At 36.7% G+C, this 20,152-nt stretch overlaps 1 protein-coding gene across 1 annotated transcript in view; it reads right to left on the reverse strand.

Moving 5' to 3' along the window:
- Positions 1 to 20,152, reverse strand: part of FBXL2 (F-box and leucine-rich repeat protein 2) — a 52,219-nt gene that overhangs the window by 19,815 nt on the left and 12,252 nt on the right. The window contains exons 3-5 of the mRNA XM_004676341.2: positions 5,509 to 5,563; positions 5,121 to 5,195; positions 1,360 to 1,454 (exon numbers count right to left, since the gene is read on the reverse strand). Coding sequence (XP_004676398.1) covers positions 1,360 to 1,454; positions 5,121 to 5,195; positions 5,509 to 5,563 — 225 coding nt within the window. The remainder of the gene's footprint in view (positions 1 to 1,359; positions 1,455 to 5,120; positions 5,196 to 5,508; positions 5,564 to 20,152) is intronic.

Below are 20,152 nucleotides of genomic sequence, written 5' to 3' on the forward strand. Positions count from 1 at the left end.
CTGTAATTGATGTATATTGTGGTAATGTTTAGATCTGCAAGAGATCAAGTTCCTTACAAAGTTCAAGTGCTAGTGTTTCAAACTTTAGCCAGCATCAAACAATTCTACACCTCTAAATTATATACATATATATACAGCCCAATGTTAGCTCAAAACATGACAAAAAGAAAAAGAAACCAAGAGGCCGTAAGAATAAGCACACAGGCTGGTGACACAACGGGTTAAAGCACAGCGCTGCAAGCAAGCCATAGTGGCTTCAGTTCCCAGTCCCCCACCTGGCACAGCAGACCTCTCCTGACCTGCCCAACTGCTCCTCTTAGCAGTGTGCTTCATCAGTCAGCCTATTCTGCTCCCCACTCTGTCTCTAGTGAATCTTCTCACTGCCCCTGCACCTTGGCCAGCACCCCAGTTTTGTATGCATAAATAAATCTTTAAAAAAAAATGTAAGGGGCCCTCCCTGGTGGCGCAGCGGGTTAAAGCACAGCACTGAGAAGCTCAGGCCGCTTCTGCATGAGTTCAATCCCCGCCTGCCCCGGAGGTGACCACATGGCGAGGCAGACCTCTCCTGACCCGCCCGCTGCTCCCCTCAGCAGTGTACTTCGTCGATCTGCCTGTTCTGCTCCCCACTCTGTCTCTGGTGAAGCCTCTCGCCGCCCCTGCACCTCTGGCCTGTACCCCAGTTCTGTATGCATAAATAAATAAATCTTTTAAAAAAAAATGTAAAAGCACATAAAGATTCTTGTCATGTATATCTCCAGAAAAGCTCAAAACATGTCCTTGACAGTAGATTCAATAAGTAATGACAATCCAGTAAAAGATGGGAAAGCATTTGCCAGGTAGGATATATTGCTAACTATAATAAAATGAGTGCATTAAACACGTCCCATATGAGTAAATAATATGCGGGGTTAGGCTAAGCACATTTTGGAAATAATTATTTTGCCTATTATTGTAATCTTTATAAAAGGGCAGCTTTTCTAGGAAACTAGAAAGGCGAAAAAGTGAAGACAGGAATAGAGATGAACTAATGTAACATTATTATGTGCCAGGATTTCAGACATTTCTTTCCATGGTTCCCGTAACACTTCCATGTCAAAGTTGTAACCACCTCCACCTTGCAAGAGACCAGACTGGGATAGGAAACAACTCGTCCCAAGAGGTCACCCCCCTCACATTACTGGAGCTCATTTCTAATCCAGGCCTACCGACTCCCAAGTCATCCATAGTTCTCTCATTACTCTATGCAAATTACTAGAGAAAGAACAAAAGAAAAGTACAAACACACAGGTTTATTTTGTTGATAAAATGTCAGCTGTGAGCTTCCCTGACAGTGAGGGAGCCACCGTGGCACCAACTTACTTTAAGGAGGAATCCCCCACGCCAATGCAGCCGCGTAAGCTGAGCTTCCTCAGGAATCCACCGCACCGCTTTGATATGTTCTCCACTACTCGACCCTTGAAAAAAGAAAGTTGGAGAAAAATCTTGTTTATCATGCTGCCTATGTCCCAGTATAGTAACTGGAACTTCAGGACCTGGAAATGTTTTGTAAGAAGACTTCAGGACATTCCTCCAGCATAACATTTCTGCTCCTAGCATGTAAAGGGACTGAAGCATTGAAAAATGTTTTTGATTAAACATTACATATTTAAAAAATAAAACTGTACTAATTTTTGAAAGCCTTCACTCTGAAGTGTAGGTCCTTCTACCCAGGGCTCACAGCTAATCAACCAATTATAAGCCTTTCTGAAGTGAGCTGTGAGAATACTCGCAGCCGAACAGGGATCTAAACGACATTGCCATAAAAAGGAATCCTATTTTAGCTGAACATCACTACTCTAAAAGTATGGAAATACATTGTAAAAATTCCCTGTATCTTTCTTAGCAGTCTCCTATTTAGATATTTTCTCTTTGAAAGGAACTTTTGCTGGTACTGGCAGAGATATTAGAAAAGGAAAATGAACATCGATTAAGTAATTTCACTTTGGCAGGCACCATTTCAACTCTTTTACTTGACTATTATGTCTCATTTAATACGACAATATCATAAACTATTACTCTGCACTGAAAGTAATGAAGAGTATATCTGTATTATAGGCAGAGCCCTCAGGATGTCTCTTAGTTTACCCTGTCCTGTGATTAAAGTCAACAGAAAAGTACAAGTCAATCCAGCCGGTCCTACCAAAGGCCCAGGCATTTCAGGAATGAAGGTTTGGGAAACTCCACAAAGAACCACAACCAGCTCGGTTGTTGGCAGAAGACAAAAGTAGTACAGAAGGGGTAGAAACAGCAGCTATGAATGCAAACTGTGGCCATGTGGTCAATTACGGCAAGAAAGACTAATTATGAGTATGTCCTGATTTGTTATAAATATGTGTTTGAGTGTGTATTAAGTGAATAATTTGTTTTGTTCCTGCTATCTTACTTGCTTATGTTAACGCAAGATACATTAACTTTATTATCGTATTTAATTTCTGTTTCTTCTACATCACAGTAGTTACGATAAAGATAACAAGGAAAAGAATGAACGTCACTCAGGCTCTTATTGCTTCTTCTGAGGACAGAGTTAGTGTGTGCTGGGTTTTACATGGGATTGCTGTATCACTTAGTTAAAATTATGGCTTCGGGATTATCCTTACTTGGAGAGTAGGTCTAGCTAAGGAGAAGAGTATGGGTGCCAAGTTGGTAAGAGATGAGCATGTGATAGGGTCACAGGGTGCTCAAACATGTAGCCAAGAATTATTTCAGTTGTGTCTGTGAGGATATTGCTAGATGTGATTACTATGTGAATCAGTAGACTAAGAAAAGCAGATTCCCCTCCCTAGAGTGAATGGGCCGCACCCAACCTGTTGAAGACTTAAATAGAACAAAATACAAAAGAATTTCTCTGCCTGAGTGTTTCCATTGGGAAAATGGTCTCTTCTAGCCTTTGGCTTGAACTGAAACATAGGCTCTTCTTGGGTCTGAAACCTGTCAGCTTGCAGACAGCAACTTACACCATCTGCTCTGGTGATTCACAGGCCTTCACATGCCTCTCCGGGATCTCCATGTGATTAACTGCAGATTGTGAGATTCTCAGCCTCCTTAATCATGACCCAATTACTTAAAATAAATCTCTCTAGACCTAGATCTATACATGTCATATCGCTTCTGTTTCTCTGCACAATTCTGATCAATATAGAACAGGTTCATTTTCATTTTGCAAATGGTTGAATTGCCAAGATTACATGTTAGTAAGCAGCAGACCTGGGGCTCTGCCAAGTTTATCTGATTCTGAAGTCTGTGTGTATGATATTATTACTTCTACCTCCACAAGCTGGGAAATAAGGAAAAGGGCAATTTTGTACTGCTTCATATAAACCAGCACACTTGGCACTGAACTGTGAGCACTGAGTGTGCACTGGGACACATCAGACCACAGGGTGCTAAGTTCAAGGCTCACACATTGTCACGGGGCCAGCATCTTAAGTTGAAAATTCAAACTGTGCTCTGTTATCAGCTTTATTTATGATTTTTTGAATATTAATATTCGATTAAAGATTTATTTATGTATGCATGCAAGAGCTGGGGTACAGGTACAGGCCAGAGATAAGGGGGTTGAGAGAATTCACCTCCCTCGGAGACAAAGTAGGAGGTAGAACAGGTGGATCTACTGAAATAACATTGCTGCCGGGAGCAGCGGGTGAGACAGGGGAGGTCTGCCGAGGCATGTGGGTCAGCTCCCTGGCAGGGGATCAAACTCATGCTGCAGTGGCTGCAGAGAGCTTCACAGAGCTGCGCTTCAAACTGCAGCGCCGCCAGGAAGGGCCCCAAGGCCCTGTACCCCAGGGGTACATTTGCATACATAAATAAATCTTTAATCGAATATTAATATTCAAGAAAGCATAAGTAAAGCTGATAACAGAGCACAGTTTGAATTTTCAACTTAAGATGCTGGCCCCGTGACAATTTTTTAAACAAAATTCCAAACAACTATAAAGTATATGTCATCAGAGGGAAGAAAACGACTATGACTTGAAAATCCAAGGTAAATATTCAAGCACCAAATAAAACCACAAGAAAATCTTTACAGTAATATCTACAAATAGGTACATAGTGTTTTTTTCTTCATTCCAAGTTAGTCACATTTATGTAAGTTTTTTATGCTCCTTTACTTTGGGGTAAAAGTTCTTCTACTAGCATAAAACATTGCCAAATGAATATAATGAACACAGATCCTACAGATTATTCATCTCAAGGGGAATTATCCTGCTTGGCATGCAATGTCAGCATGTTCACAGGATATTGAAGTCATTGCTTTTAAATCTGGAAAGCGCATTAAAGAATTTCTAATTCAGGAACTACAGTACAAGTCAGAACTATTTTTCCAGGATTGGGAATGAAGCTCTTTGGTCTTTACACACTTTCCAGCTCAGAGCACCACAATCGGGGAGGAATACAAGGTGGGACGCCCTTGCCTGTGGAGGTGCTCTGCTCTACCGGGGAGATGGAGACAGAGACTCTCAAGCACGCAACAACCTAGAGGAGGAGATGAAAGGCCTCAGCTACTGTCTTTAGGTATACCAGGCTAACTAACTCACAGAAAATTGCTTGTTAGGACCATTTATTTCCTTTTCCAAAAAGACATAAACATACAGAGTAGTAGAAAAGGAATTATTAGGATGCTACATGAATAACTGGATTAAAATGCAATTCCATTCTATGCCTGAACTGGCTAACTAGAAATGAATATAGTTTTATTAACATGGGGCAATCTTGAATATCCACTCCAGAATCCACTCAAATAACAACACTATGGACAATTACACTGTCTCTATTACTTCCAGTTCTTGTATACCTAAAAAATAGGAAAAAATCTTTAAAAGAAAAATGAATAAAACTCATAAATATGAGGAAGAGGAAAAGTTGTCTGTTACTGATACACAATAAAGAGAAAAATACAAACAGAATTTTGGTCTTTATGTATGTAAATAATATACCTTTTTTAAGCCCTGTGTCTTTCTTCTCAATTCTACCTTGGCATCTTACTATTAAATCTAAAATTAGAAAAACCCAAGGGTAGGAAAGAATGAGCAATTCACTTATATTTAAAAAGTCTTTTATCTCAAACAAGGTTAACTTACCTCCACATCTGTCTGAAAGTTAAAAAGGTCTATTCTTTGCCAGTTGCTTCCATCCAGGGCTAAGATGTTCCAAGCCTGGGAGGTGGGAGGCAAAACAGGAGAGATTCGGGGAAAAGAGATAATATTTATTGAGACTTTAAAAAAGTTTTGATTTAACCTTTGTATTTCCAAACTTTTTTCTTGATTATACACTAAGTTGACAATTAAATGCAGATTATAACACGTTAAAGATAAAAAGTGACATTTTAATTTTCAACTGTTTATTTGAACTAAAATTCATCTTCATTCTAATATAATTCAATTTGTTGATTTAAAATCTGGTTATAAATAATTAAAAAGAATCACATGTAGATATTACTGTAAAAAAAAAATCTGGTTAATACACTACCTTGGAAATCTGTGCACATCGGCACAAAGTTACTATATCCAAGAAGGAAAATATTCTAGGAAGGAAGGGAGAAAAAACACAAACATGAAATGGTGTCAACATTTTAGAATATTTAAAACTTGAAGATAAAAAAACCTAACATGCCATCTAGTTGGATCATAAGATTTTGCAAGTGTCCTCCATTTGCAGTATACAAATAGTTTATAATTTCACATCACTACTGTAAACTATAACATGTGCACTGCAAAACTGTTCTAGACACACTAAAAAAATCTCTTTAAAACAGAACTTATTAGCCTTTCATTTCTCCTGTTGTAAGACAAGGACATGGAAAGTAAATTATACCTAGTTTTACTCAGAAAGCAACGCTCTAATTTCCCAACACTGGACCTGTTGAAGACCAAATTTTTCGAAATCTCATGTCCCTAAGACAGTATAAATCCGACTTTTGGTGGCAAAAAGGTTTGATAACTGAGCCTCAAATAACAAAACCAAGAATGCTCCAGGGTAAAATACTCTGTGTCTTGATGTAGTTGCTCACAGGGCAGAAAGATGGAGCTCATTTGCTGGCAAGACCTATAGGGGATCTTTTCTTTCTCCCTGAGTGTAAGCCAAGAAACCACAGAAGATGGGAAAAATGGGGGGAGGGCAAAAAAGGAGAGAGAAACAAACACAACTGAATTGACATCAATTGAGTGGAGTTCCAAAATTCTGGCAGTGGACGAGATAAGTTGCATGGTGCAAACAGCCATGTGTGCCAACCACTGAAAACAAGAGCTTTTCTGTAAGAAGGGAGGATGGGGGTGAGGTCACAGATAATAACAGGATTTCAGTCCTTTTAATACTGGAAAGTACATATGAGTGTCTGTACGCTGGTATGTCAAGAGGGAGGACAGTGAGGAACTAGCAAACAGTCCTTCAAAATTCTTCAAGGAAACAGTCAGTGGTGTTAAAAGTCTATGGGCTGATGGGAGGACAGTAGAGCCACAACATCACAGGCTAGTGTTCTAGCCTACAATAATGCACCCACAAGTAGCACCAAGGGCTAATGACAACACAGAGGCCAGGTTCCAACTATTTTCTTGTGAAAAGCAAAAAGATAAAAGCATAAAAACTATACTAATCTTAAGAGTTTTTTTTTTAAAGATTTACTTATTTGTGCATACAGAACTGGGGTATAAGCCAGAGGTGCAGGGGCGGTGAGAGGATTCACCAGAGACATAGTGGGGTGCAGAGCAGGCCAACTGAGTGAGTACAGTGCTGAGGGGAACAGCGGGAGGGTCAGGAGAGGTCTGCCGCGCCATGTGGGTCAGCTCTGGGGAAGGTGGGGATCGAACTCATGCGGAAGTGGCTTTAGTTTCTTAGTGTTGTGCTTTAACCCGCTGCGCCACCAGGGAGGGCCAGGACTATACTAATCTTAAAGAAGTAGAGCTTTACAACAGGAAAATGGTAGCGACTAAAATGTATACATACACACACATATACACCTGCATGTATACACACACACACATATTCAGTAGTTTGCACACCTACCCTGTCTGTAAAGGAATACACCTTGCCCCACTCACAAGGCAGTCCTGCCTTAAATGTATTTTGTGTCATATGATCTTTCCAGAAAGACCATCAGTTTTCTAAGTATCATAGTTCATGATGGAGTTAGGTTCTACATGTAACTTTTGGAACTTTTGATACAAATCTTGTCAGTAAGTGACCTAGGAGGGGGTTAGCTGTAGTTTTAGAAGCTTAAACTTGCCTTTGGTCATCTGACAAATACTAAAATCCCATCATGTGAGATTTATCTCTACCAATGAGATTCTCTTCCATTGCTGCTTTCTTGGCAAATTTTGGAGGGGTTGGGGAGAGAGGGGTAGAAGAGGAACTGAAGGGAAAGACTCTGGCTAGAATATGTGCCCCTCATTTAAGTCAGCAAAACATGGCTAGAGCAGGCCCCCCACCGCCAGGCATTCGCCCCCAGTATGGAAGCTGCTATGACACTGCTCACTGTAAGGACTTGTGTCACTGCAAAATACAATTCACTCAGACCTCTTTTCCACTTACTATGTTCACCACTGGAAAGTGATTTTCAAATTTTTTTCCCATGATTACTACATGAGAAAAAAGTCTTTCGTGCCCTTCCTCAACAAAAGCAATAATCTCTATCATAAGGGTTTTTTCTCAAGTTCTACTTTATCTTAATATTTCTAAAGTTAATCAATGTATCTAGCCACCTTGCTTTTACCAAATCTCCCATATTTAGTTATCAATATTTTCCTTCTTTAAAGAAATTAGTACTTATTAAAACTGACCCACTTGATATAGTGCTTCCTTCTGAGCTCAAATTTAATAAAGCTTATACTTTATCATTTCTCTCAGAAAGGCACAAGCTCTAACAGTAAGATCATTTTTGTAGTCCATCACCTTAACCACTCGGCCACCTCGTCTGCAAGATCATTTTCAACTGATTTTTTTTAATTGACGTTAAAGTCATATAACATAAAAGTTATTGTTTTGAAGTATAAAATTCAGTGACATTTAGTCCATTCATTTTGTTGTACATTTCTACCTAGTTTCCAAATATTTTTATGGCCCCCAAAGAAAACTCCACACCCCTCAAAGTAGGCACTCTCTAATCCTCATTCCTCTTAGCCCTGGCAACCACCAATCCACTTTCTGGCTCCATGGATTTCTCTGTTCTGGATACTTCATATTAATTGAATGATTTAATAGGGGGGAACTTTTCGGTCTAGTTTTATTTCTTAGGAAAATGTATTTGAGGTTCAACTCAAGTTGTAGCATTTTTATAGTTAAATAACCTCCTGTTATATGCCTTGATGTTTATTCATTCATCCACTAATAGACATTTTGGGTGTCTCCACATTTTACCTATTGTGAATAATGGCCCTATGAATACTGATATACACATATTTGAACTTCAATTCTTCCTGCTATATTTCTGGGATTGGAATTTCCCTAAGTCATATGACAACTCTATACTTAACATTTGAATAACCGTACACAGGCCAGAGGTGAGGACAGGATTCATCAAAGTTGGGAGCAGAACAGGCAGAGTGATGAAGTCTACTGCTGAGAGGAGCAGCGGGCGGAACAAGAGAGGTCTGCCGCGCCATGTGGGTCACCTCTCTGGCGGGTATCAAACTCATGCTGAGGTGGCTGCAGCCAGTTTCATGGTGCTGTACTTTAACTCACTGCACCACCAGGGAGGGCCCATCTCAGAACTGTTTTCTACAGTGGCTGCACCATCAGCATTTTAGAATGATCATTTACCTGGGTACAGAGATTTCCATCAGCACATGGAAAAATATTTTTTCACTCTTTGCTTGTTACTAAGAAAACTACAGTTAATTTATTTGTTAATCCTTTTAGGTAATTTTATTTACTGTGCAGATTTACTTAAGACTTTTGTCTTTTAAGTACTGTTTCATTATAATCTGTCGAGGAATAACTTATCTTTATTGATCCTGTTGAAAGCTCATTGTACTATTTCAATTTGAGGATTTTGTACTTCAATCCATTCTGAAAATGTTTAAGCCACTATTGCCTCAAATATTATCCCTCCCACCCACATTCTCTCTAATTTCCTTTACACATGTTGATTCAACTAATCCCAAATTCTGGGTCTCAATCTTTTCTAAATATCTATGTATTTCTCTCTCCAAGGTAAATTAGATGAAAATTCCTCATTTCCACTTTCCAGTTTTCTATTTCACTTTTCAGTTTAATCTGAGTTTTTACACCATTTATTATTCTTCATTATGGTAGGTCTTTCCTTAGGTAACTTATGTTTTATCATGCTATTTTCATAAAATTATTGATATATGGAAGGCTTATTTTAAGTATTTTGGTGTGAAACATCCCTATAAAATTGTTTCACATTTAATTCTGCCAAGTTTCCCTAATGGTTTTATATTTTCAATTATCAGTTTTATATTAATGTTGAAGCTGAGACTGAGACTTTCTGGATCATCTATACATGGATATTTTAAGAAAAACTGTTTCTTCTTTACCTAGAGTCCTGAAAAGAAACAAGTTTTTCACTTTTTATTTTTTCTTTTAGCTCCATCTTACATGGTAGAGGGAACCTTTCTTGTAATGGTCACATATTTGATTCCTTTCCTTGTATCCATATGTTCAATTAATCCCATCTTCCTCTGGGTGGCAATCCCCGCTGTTTCTATACAATCTGATGGCTGCTTTCTAAATCTATGAGTATGTTAAGAGAATTTCTTCTTTAAACTGCATATTTACTTTTTTGGTTATATTTTACTATAACCATTATTCCCCTTTGTATTTTCATGTTAACCCAACTATACTGTTACAGTATACCAAAGTCAGGTGACCTTTCTCATTGACACAGAGTGCTGAATAGGGTACATACTGACTACCTTTCACTTCCATTTCCACAGCAAAGAAAGTCAGGTGCATAAACTACTTGGAATTTAATTAAATACACACCTACAGTGCTTAATAATCTGTAAAACAGGAAATTTATACTCTGCTGAAAAAAATAAAGGTTATATGCTTTTTATAGGTAAACACATGAAGATTTGGGAAGTGCTTTTTTCTGGTATAAAACTAATGAATGTGTTTTGTAAACTATTTTTTGAACGAACACCAGTAACATATGGAACAAAAAAATATGAGATTCACAATAAATAGTCTTATTTTAAGTCTCAGACCCACCGGCCCTTTAAATATCAAATTTCAGATTTTTAACAACTGTGGAGTCTGCATCAAGATATTTAACCTGTGGACCTCCCTGATGGCACAAGGGGTTAAAGCACAGCACTATAAAGCTGTCCTACCCACTGTAGCACCAGTTCAATCCCTGGCCAGGGGAGGTGACCCACACAGTGCAGCAAACCCCTCCTGTCTCACCCACTGCTTCCCTCAGCAGTCTATTTCAGTAAATCCATCTTGTTATATTTCCCACTCTGTCACTGGTGAATCTTCTCACCACCACAACCCACCCTATCCTCCCCCACCCCACCACACCTCTGGCCTATACACCAGTAGTTCTTGTATGTACAAATAATCTTTAAAAAAAAAAAAAAGATATTTAACCTTTGAGCCTCAGATTTTTCATCAGTAAAGTGAATTTAAAATGCTCTACTTTGGCCTCCCCTGGCCTTGGGGTTGTCTCAGCACTATCACCATTATGGCCTGAATTTGATTCCTGGCCATGAAGCCAGCCCATATATAGTTCAGCATATCTTCCCTGTCTCACCCACTGCTCCCCCTCAGCAGTGTATTTCAGTAAATCCATCTGTTCTGCTCTCCACTCTGTTTCTGGTGAAACCCCTTGCACCCTGTATACGTATCTCTGGCCTATACCCCAGTTCTTCTATACAAAAAAAAAAAAAAAAAAAAACTCATGCTCTATCTTCTTCAAAAAACTATTTTTAGTAGTAAGTGATAACTGGGAAATTGTCACAATAAACATTTTTCCCAAAGTAGTAATCCTAGTAAACTTCAGACCAGATGAATGGATGGTACATGTAAGTACAACTTTTTTAATGAACATAACTATCAGAGTTTCTTTCAACTGGAGGCAGAACCTCAACCAGACTTTAGGCAAGTGTGGGGACGTAGAAATTATCACCAAATGTCAGCTGTGTGCTAGAATTGTTGTACATTAAGAATGGTGTTAAGCAGCCTCCCTGAGGGTACAGGGGTTAAAGGACAGCACTGTCAAACTATCAACAGCCACTACACCGCAAGTTCAATCCCCTGCCAGCCAGGGAAAAAACCCACATGGCACAGCAGACCTCTCCTGTCTCACCCACTACTCCCTTCAGCAGTGTATTTCAGTCAATCTGCCTGTTCTGCTCCCCATTGTCTCTGGTGAATCCTTGCATCCTCTACACCTCTGGCCTACATCCAGTTCTTGTATAAATAACAAATAAATCCTTTAGAAAAGAGTGGTTTTTAAGCCCCAAATATAACAATCTCTAGCATTTCTGAGCAACTCATTTTATAATGTCAATACTACCCTGATTATCAAAAACATAGAAGGATGCCACAAAAAAATTACAGACCTGATTAACACATGGTGAAAATCTTCAACAAAATATTAAGCAAACTAAATTCAGTAATGCCATATAGCATAATCAAGTGGGATTTAGTCAAAGGAAACCAAGATTATTCAACATCTACAGATCAATCAATACAATATTTCACATTACCAAAAAAAAATTGTTTGGTCATCTCATTAGATGCAAAAAAAAGCATTTCACAAAATTAAACATCTATTTATAATAAAAACATTCAACAGAATGGTTATAAAGGAATATATCTCAATGAAACTAAGGCCATATATGCAACAAGCCCACATCTAATTTAATACTAAATGGTGAAAAGCTGAAAGCTTTTCCTATAGGATCAAGAATAAGATAATGATACATACTTTCACCACTTTTAGTAAACACAGACATGGAAGTCCTAGATGGAACAATTAAGGGATAAAAAAGCATCCAGATTACTATTTGTAGATAATATAATAGATACTACATAGAAAACATGCAGACTTCATAAAAAATAGAAAAGACAAATTCTGTAAAGGTGTAGGATAAGCAAATCAAAATACAAAAATAAGTTGTATTTCCATACACTAATGACATGATCAGAAAGAGAAATTAAGAAAAAAATCCCATTTACAAATGCATCAAAAAGAATACATAGGAATAAACATAAGTGAAGAGGTGTAAGAATTGTATACTAAAAGCTATAACATACTGACGAAAAAATCTGAAGATGACACAAATAAATGTAAAGAGATCAACACTCCCACGGTGGAAGAACACTCAAAGTATATTCAAGCATAATATAAGGATGCATGCAGTGAAATCCTTAGAATACAGCAGAATGAAGAAAGCTTTATATGGAACCACAAAGACCCTGTCTAGGCAAAGACATCCTAACAAAAAGTCAGCACTATGAAGCTATTTGCAGCCACTGCAGCATGAGTTCAATGCCCCACCACGGAGCTGAGCCACATGCCAGCAGACCTCTCCTGTTTCACCCGCTGCTCCCCTCAGCAGTGTGCTTAGTCCACCTGCCTGTTCTGTTCCTCACTCTGTTTCTGGTGAAGCCTCTCATCCCTGCACCTACATCCCAGCTTTTGTATGCATACATAAATCTTTAAAAGAAAAAGGTATCTGCAGTTCCTATTCATTGCAGCAATATTTCCAATAACCAAGATACAGAAGTAAACTAAATGCTAAGTTCTGGGTTGAAGAAAATTACATAAATGCAGTAGAATAATGTTCAGTCATAAAAATGAAGGAAATCTTTGCCATTTGCAAGAACCTGAGTGAACTTTGAGGACATAAATAAGTCAAGTGGAAAAACAAGGAATTCCATATGATTTTACTTATAGAATAAAAAAAGAAAACTCATAATTGAGGACAAACGGGGGTAAGAGGACAAAACTATAAAGTTTAGCATGGCTGACATAGTAGCCTACAGGTAATATTGTATGTTTGAAAGTCAAAAAGATGTGAGACTGCATCAAACTAAAAAGCTTTTGCTTAGCAAAGGAAACCTATCAACAGAGCAAAGAAAAACCATCAGAACAGGAAAATGAATTTGCAAAGCATCTATCTGATAAAGGGGCTATCTAAAATATGTAAGGAACTCACATATTAAGACCATATCCTAAGAAAAAATTTTTACTGTCTAGTAAGATATGTTAACTACACTTATTGTGCTGATCATTTTGCAATATATATGAGTATCAAATCATTATGCTATACATCTGAAACTAATATACCAGCTGAATTATATCTCAATTTTAAAAAAGCCCTAAGAGAGAATGTATTTCTGTATTTATAATCTTTCTCTATGTTCTTAGATTAGGTAGGATAATAAAAAGGGGTGTCAGATTATCCCTATATTCTCTTATTTTATTTTTTTTAAGATTTATTTATTTATTCATACAGACCTGGGGTACAGGCCAGAGACGCGGAGGGTGAGAGGATTCACCAGAGACAGAGTGGGGGGCAGAACAGGCAGATCGACGAAATACACTGCTGAGGGGAGCAGCGGGCAGGTCAGGAGAGGTCTGCCTTGCCATGTGGTCACCTCCGGGGCAGGCGGGGATCGAACTCATGAACTCATGCAGAAGTGGCTTTAGCTTCCCAGTGCAGTGCTTTAACCCATTGCGCCACCAGGGAGGGCCACTCTCTTATTTTATTTTTATTGTATTATTTTTATCCCTATATCCTTAAAGAACCACCTAATTAAAAAATACTTCTAAAGATGAAATAAGTAGTCTTTGAAAAATGGATACAGAAGATTGTCAAAACCCTTAAATTACACAACTGATTTTAAGGGCATCTTCAAAGAGCTCAACTATGAGACAAATGTGTATTTATTCAAAATGCTGAGATGAAGAAACTGAAACTGTACAAACCTTTTTCTCACTATACTCTAACCCTATTAGACACATGCAAATACTCCTATTAGACCCATGCAAGGATTCACTGAATAGCAATTATGAGGTAGTACTAACAGTTATTTACATCAGAAATATTTTGAAAATATAGAAATGCTATTTACACTTGATACCTCAGAACATGACAGTGGAGGTGTGTCAAAAGGAGATTTATAATTTTCTTTATGCATCTTTATTGTTTCACCTGCTGAAACTATTATGCTTTTTAATTTAAAATCTCAAAGAAAAGATTTTCAAAAGGACTCTAGAAAGTAAACAGCTTAAATGAATGCTACACCTCAGTTTTAACCTTCCATATTTTCAAGAAATATTAGAGCTAAGTTAGAGCATTATTAAAACTTGTAACCATATTTTTTATAAGAAATAGGTATTTTACTTCTGGCTATATATATATATATATACACACACACACACACACACACACACACACACACACACACACACACACACACATATATATTACATATAAGTATCTTTTTTCATATAAATATCTTTTTTTAATACTACAATAGTTTATTTTTACATCATTTTGTGCATTTTTCCATCTCAGTTGTAATCCCCCTGGGCTTCCCATCACCAAATCACCTATGTACCATCACCAAAGTCCAGTGCATTTCCCTCCCCCCCCCCTCTGTTTCTTATCCCATTCCCCACTCCACCCCCATAAATTGTCTCTGGTATATAACTATTCATTATTATTATTATTTTCTCATACTTCTGGCTATATTTTAAAAGATATTTTAACAAAAAAATATGGTCAAAAAGGAAGATCAATGACTTCATGAAAATTCAACAGACTTAAACAGATGAATTTACTTCTACTTTAATGCATTATTTTGAAGGATGCAAATTGAGTTCCTAGAAAAAGAAAAATTTATTTTTAAAATATAAGTCAACTGATTGATGGGAAAGGTGACATTTTCCAACATTAGACTACTGTACTATGGAGCTGAAGAAGAATATATATATAAATATGCATATATATTTATGCATTTATATATATGCATAAATATATATGTGCATATATATTAATATCTCTGTGTTTGAGAGAAAGAAAACATTCTTAAAGAAAATTTTAAAAATACTAACCACAAAGGAAAGAGCGGGTAACATTTGACTATTTTAAAGTGCCTTAATCAAAATATGGATTAAAAATATGACAAAATAAGTTACAAGTTAGGAGAAAATACTGGTCAGATAAACATTAATCTCTGTGCAAAACTTACATTAAGAATATACAAATCAATAAGAAACAACCCAATAGGCAAAAACTATAATAAACATGCATTTCACAGAGGAAATATATGTAACTGAAAAACAAACAGCACAACATAACCAGAATTTAGAAAAATTCTATAGATAAGTACAATGACATGTCATTCTAGGTTTCTCTAATAAAAACTAAGACATATGGCAACACTAAATGTTAAAAAGGAGTGACTCAACTGTGTCTCCTATTCACTATATAAACTAATAAAACTGTTTTTGGAAAAAAAACTTTTTGAAAAAACTACGTGTAGTACTATGAAGGCCTAAACATTGGTATAGCTTATAATATTCTACTGCAAGATAAATTTCTCAACCAGGAGACATCTGTAAAGATGTTCATAGTAACACATTATAAATAAATAAAACTCTATAGTCATCAAAAAACAGAAAGTGAATTTTTACATATACAAAGAGTAGAATACACAAAACAAATAACTGCCAAATATAACAAGAATCACTCTTTGCACCAAATTTTTCAGTTAAAAATAGCTCTTAGAAGATCCCATAAAAATACTTGAACAAAATTATTTGTTAACAAGTTTATCATTTATTAATAAAGTTAGTACAAGAGCAATAGTAAACATTATTTAGTCAAAATACATTGAAGATTTAAAAAAAAAAATTTAACCCAGGAATCAAATACAAAGTTCTTCATAAATATTAACTTGGTGGTCAGAAGAGGGAAAGGGCAACACATTGATCAGTTAACCAAGAAATATGTGTAGTCCAATTTAACTACAATTCTTTTTATAAAAGCTTCAGTAATAACATATGTATATATACTTCAGTATGTTTCTACACATCTTCACATATGCATCTATTAGTAGATTACTGCAAATGTAATTTGTGAAAAAAGAGTATTTTTGCTTTTTTAAAAAAATTTTTCATCAGAGTGGCTCCACAGTTTATTCTCACCTCTGAAGTATACTACAGTGTAGTGTCATATCTCTCCTTGTCAAAACCTGGTTTTATCAAACTTCTCGCTTTTAGTAGCCAGACCATTAGTATCTCATTATTTTTTTTTAAAGATTTATTTATTTATTTTTATGTAAATTTAAATAAGAACCTGGTTTTACATTTCTTTTTGCATTTTAAATGTACAAATTTATTAGAGAAAAGAAAAAGGAAAAAAACAGGCATCTGCACAGATAGAGGCAGGCAGAGGGCTGATTTTCAAAGGGGCAGTTTTGTTGAAAGAGATACCTGAGACGTAGGAGGACAGTCTTCAGACAAGAACTGACTGGTTGAACATCTTTTTTATGACTTTACATGCCATTTGTGTTTCTTCCTTTGTTCATACCCTCTGCACACTGTCAAATAGAATTATTCCATCTTAATAAGTTAAGAGTTTCTTCCCTGTTCATTGAAGAATATCGTTCTGGTTAATTATGTGCATCCTAATTATTTCACTGTGCTACCACTGTGCTATTTATCTTTGGTATGGTATATTTTGCTGTATTTTAGTATTCATGGAGTCATACTTATCAATCTCTTCTGTTGTAACTAAGAAGGTTTTAATTAGTAGGTCTTTGGATTGAGAAGATGAACTAAGATGGTGAAGAGGAATTCCCTGGCTTTGCTCCCAAGAGTATCATCTAAGAATCAACCAGACGAACACTACACTGTAGCTAGGGATGAAACAGAACATTTCTCAAACATCATAGATCAGCAAAGTCTGTAACAGAGAAAACAGAAAAGAAAGTCACAATGAACATGAGGTGGGTGCCCAGGGGTTGCAGTCCAGGTCTGGGGAACATTAGTGGACTGCCAGTTCAGCCAGGGCCTCTGGTGAAAGGGGAGCTAAACAGTGTGAACACACATACCTACACTGTGGGGAAATGTGCAGATGGACAGCAATACTCCAAACAGTCCAGATCACTGGTAAGGAGAACAGAGATTGTGCTACATACTGCACATTCCCTTCTCCACAACTCAGGACTGGTAAGTGCACTGACAGCAGACACATGGTGAGTCTATGGTCTTAAACCCCAAAAGGAGAGATACTGGTGGTATCACAAACATAAACTAGCTCTTCTCAGCACATTTGTAGAATTTCAAGAACTATTTAACTTCATTAGTAAAGACACTAAAGGATAGTGGGTATCACAGAAGGAAGAGAAAGTGGGATGAACAGAGAGCCTCCTTAAAAAAATAAGAGGAAAACTTCCCAAACCTAGTGAAGGAATTAAATAACAAGCTCATGAAGCTAAAGGAACCTAGTTATCAAAATGTAATGAGACCTACACCAAGACACACAGTAGTGAAACTACCAAGTATTTAAAAAAGAGACAGTATTGAGGCAGCTAGGGGCAGGGAAGTAGGGAGAAGTAGGTAATTTATAAAATACTCTCATCAGGCTTACTTTAGACTTCTCTGAAGCAACCATATTAGCAGGGAGAATGGAATTACATATTCAAAATGGGTTAGCTCCCAGCTAAGAATACTACATCCTAGAAGGCACTATGAGATATGAAGGAGTAACAAGTCTTCCCAAATAGAAACTGAAGGGATTTTCAAACACTAAACCATCCTTACAAGGAATGTCAAATTTGCCTATGTAAATTAAAGAAAATCTACTAAAAAAAAATAGAATAGGAAATAGAAGCAGAAAACTAAAGACAAAATGGCAGTAGCAAATTCTCCTTTATCAATAATCACCCTAAATATAAATGGATTGAACTCAACAATCAAAAGGTATAGAGTAACAGGTTGGATTATAAAGCCCAACTTTCTACTGTCTCCAGAAGGCCCACATGAACTCCAAAGGGAAATGTAGGATCAAAATTAATAGTTGTAAAACAATTCTACAACCAAATTGGACCATAAAAAAGGCAAGAACAGCTATACTTATCAGATAAAATAGATTTCCAACTAAAAAAATAGTAACAGGAAAAAGGGATGGTTATTATATAATCATTAAGGGATTGATACATCAGGACAGTATTCCTTGCATAATATTCATTGCAGCAAATATTGATAATATTCTTTGCAGCAAAGGAGTATAATATGCATATAATATATTGCCAAATCTAAAAACAAATTGGCAGCAAAGGATAAAGACAAATACCAGATTCTTCATTTTCTGTGTATAGTGAAATAAACAAAACAAAAAAAAAACTAAACCAAGAAATATGACTGCAGAATTGAGGTTTATCAGATGGGAAGGCGAAAAGATGGGCACAAACCAAGAAGGGGTCCAGTTCTATGCTGGAGGGTTATGGGTGATCTGATGGTGGGTGTGGTACTGTAACACACATATGAAGAAGTGTCATTCTATTCCCCTGAATCTTACAGACTATAGCCCCCTCTCCTAAGTGGGCACATCAACAAGGAAGCAGAATAAATCAGAAGGAGAAAGAAAAATACTGGATGATTTCACTCACGTGGAATACAGAGAAACAAAAGTAGAAACAAATTAAATGAAAACAAATCCTAGAAATTTAACTTTAGATTTGAGGTTACCAGAGGGTAAGGGTTGAGTAAGGAACACAATGGGGTAGAGGTCTAATGATCTGCAATAAACAGTTATTGGCTTTGATGGTGGATGCGGTGCGGTGACCTGAATGGATGTGAACCTACACTTTTAAGTCATACACAATTTTGTAAATCAACATTTATTTAAAAAAAATAAGTCTCCGATATAGCTTTCCAGAGATCAAGCTCTGAAGCAGAATGTCTATTCTTGCTGTGTATGGAACTTTATTGGTGTTTTATATCACTTCAGGGTAGATTAAAATTTCAAAGGTATCATTAAAGTTTCAACATGTAAGCATAACTCCAATCTAAACTAGGGAAAATGTGCTTCTGCCATGATTTTGGACTTAGCTGCCAAGGCTGAAACAGTACTTAATGATATATAGAAGTACAGAGAAAGGAGGGGCCTGTAAGTTTCTTCCTCTGATTTCTATATACAATAATTCAGTCTGGTATTGCCTCCTGAAAAGGTAAACACCACAGTAACAAACCTTTAAGGAAAAAAAAAAAAAAAACTTGAACAACAACAAAAAAATCTGCATTATGCTAAAACTTGAATTTGCAATATACAGCCTACTCCAAATGGCATCTTACCTGTTAAGCTGCTTTGGAATATCTATAAAGAATCACAGACAGCAGGAGATGAAGGCACCAATCCTTGAAAAAGTCCATGGAGTGCTGAAACCAACTAGCAGGCAGGAACACCCACTCAATGATGCCCCAAACAGGAATGAGCCCTTTACTTGCACTGCTCCCCAAGGTCCCATGATTAAACATAACTAGTGGGCTGTAACTTAATGATTACAGCAAGAAACAATTATTTTCACTCATTTTGGAGTGAAATTTCAATTTCATGCACTTAGAAATTTTAGAAAAGAAAATTTGAAAATGTATACATTATTCATTTTATACTTTTCCCTTTAGCTAACCACTAACTGCCAAATTATGTAATTGTGCAGTTGATTTTGTATTGCCCAGAATTATTAGGCTCAGCTCTCTTGTTTGGAGCAATCAAATCTTCCTTCATCAAGCTAACAAACACTGTAAGTAGTTAATTTTGTCATCTATCCACATAAATTTAAAAAGGAGAGAAAAATCACATAAATAACGGTGATTTCAAATTTTTAAATGTGTCTAATAAGAGGTTTCTTTCCTATTTAGTACTAACAAGAGCTTTGTCTTGTTAGTGTGCTCTAAAATATTTAGTGTTTGTCTCTATCTCCTGAGAAGCAGTTTACATGTTTTCTGCTCCATCATTAACATCTGAAAGCAACCTCAGGGAAGTAAAAACTGTAGGCTGAACAAATTAATATTAAAATGTATAGTCTGAGTTTGAGGCCAAACTCACATAGGCTTAAGACAAAAATTCATTCCAAGAGACTGCTATTTTATGAAACAAGTAACTGCCAGTTGTCACACCACCACTGC

The sequence above is a fragment of the Condylura cristata genome, unplaced genomic scaffold (genome assembly GCF_000260355.1).
Source record: "Condylura cristata isolate star-nosed mole 26May11 unplaced genomic scaffold, ConCri1.0 scaffold00004, whole genome shotgun sequence".
In the NCBI taxonomy this organism is placed as follows: Eukaryota; Metazoa; Chordata; class Mammalia; order Eulipotyphla; family Talpidae; genus Condylura; species Condylura cristata.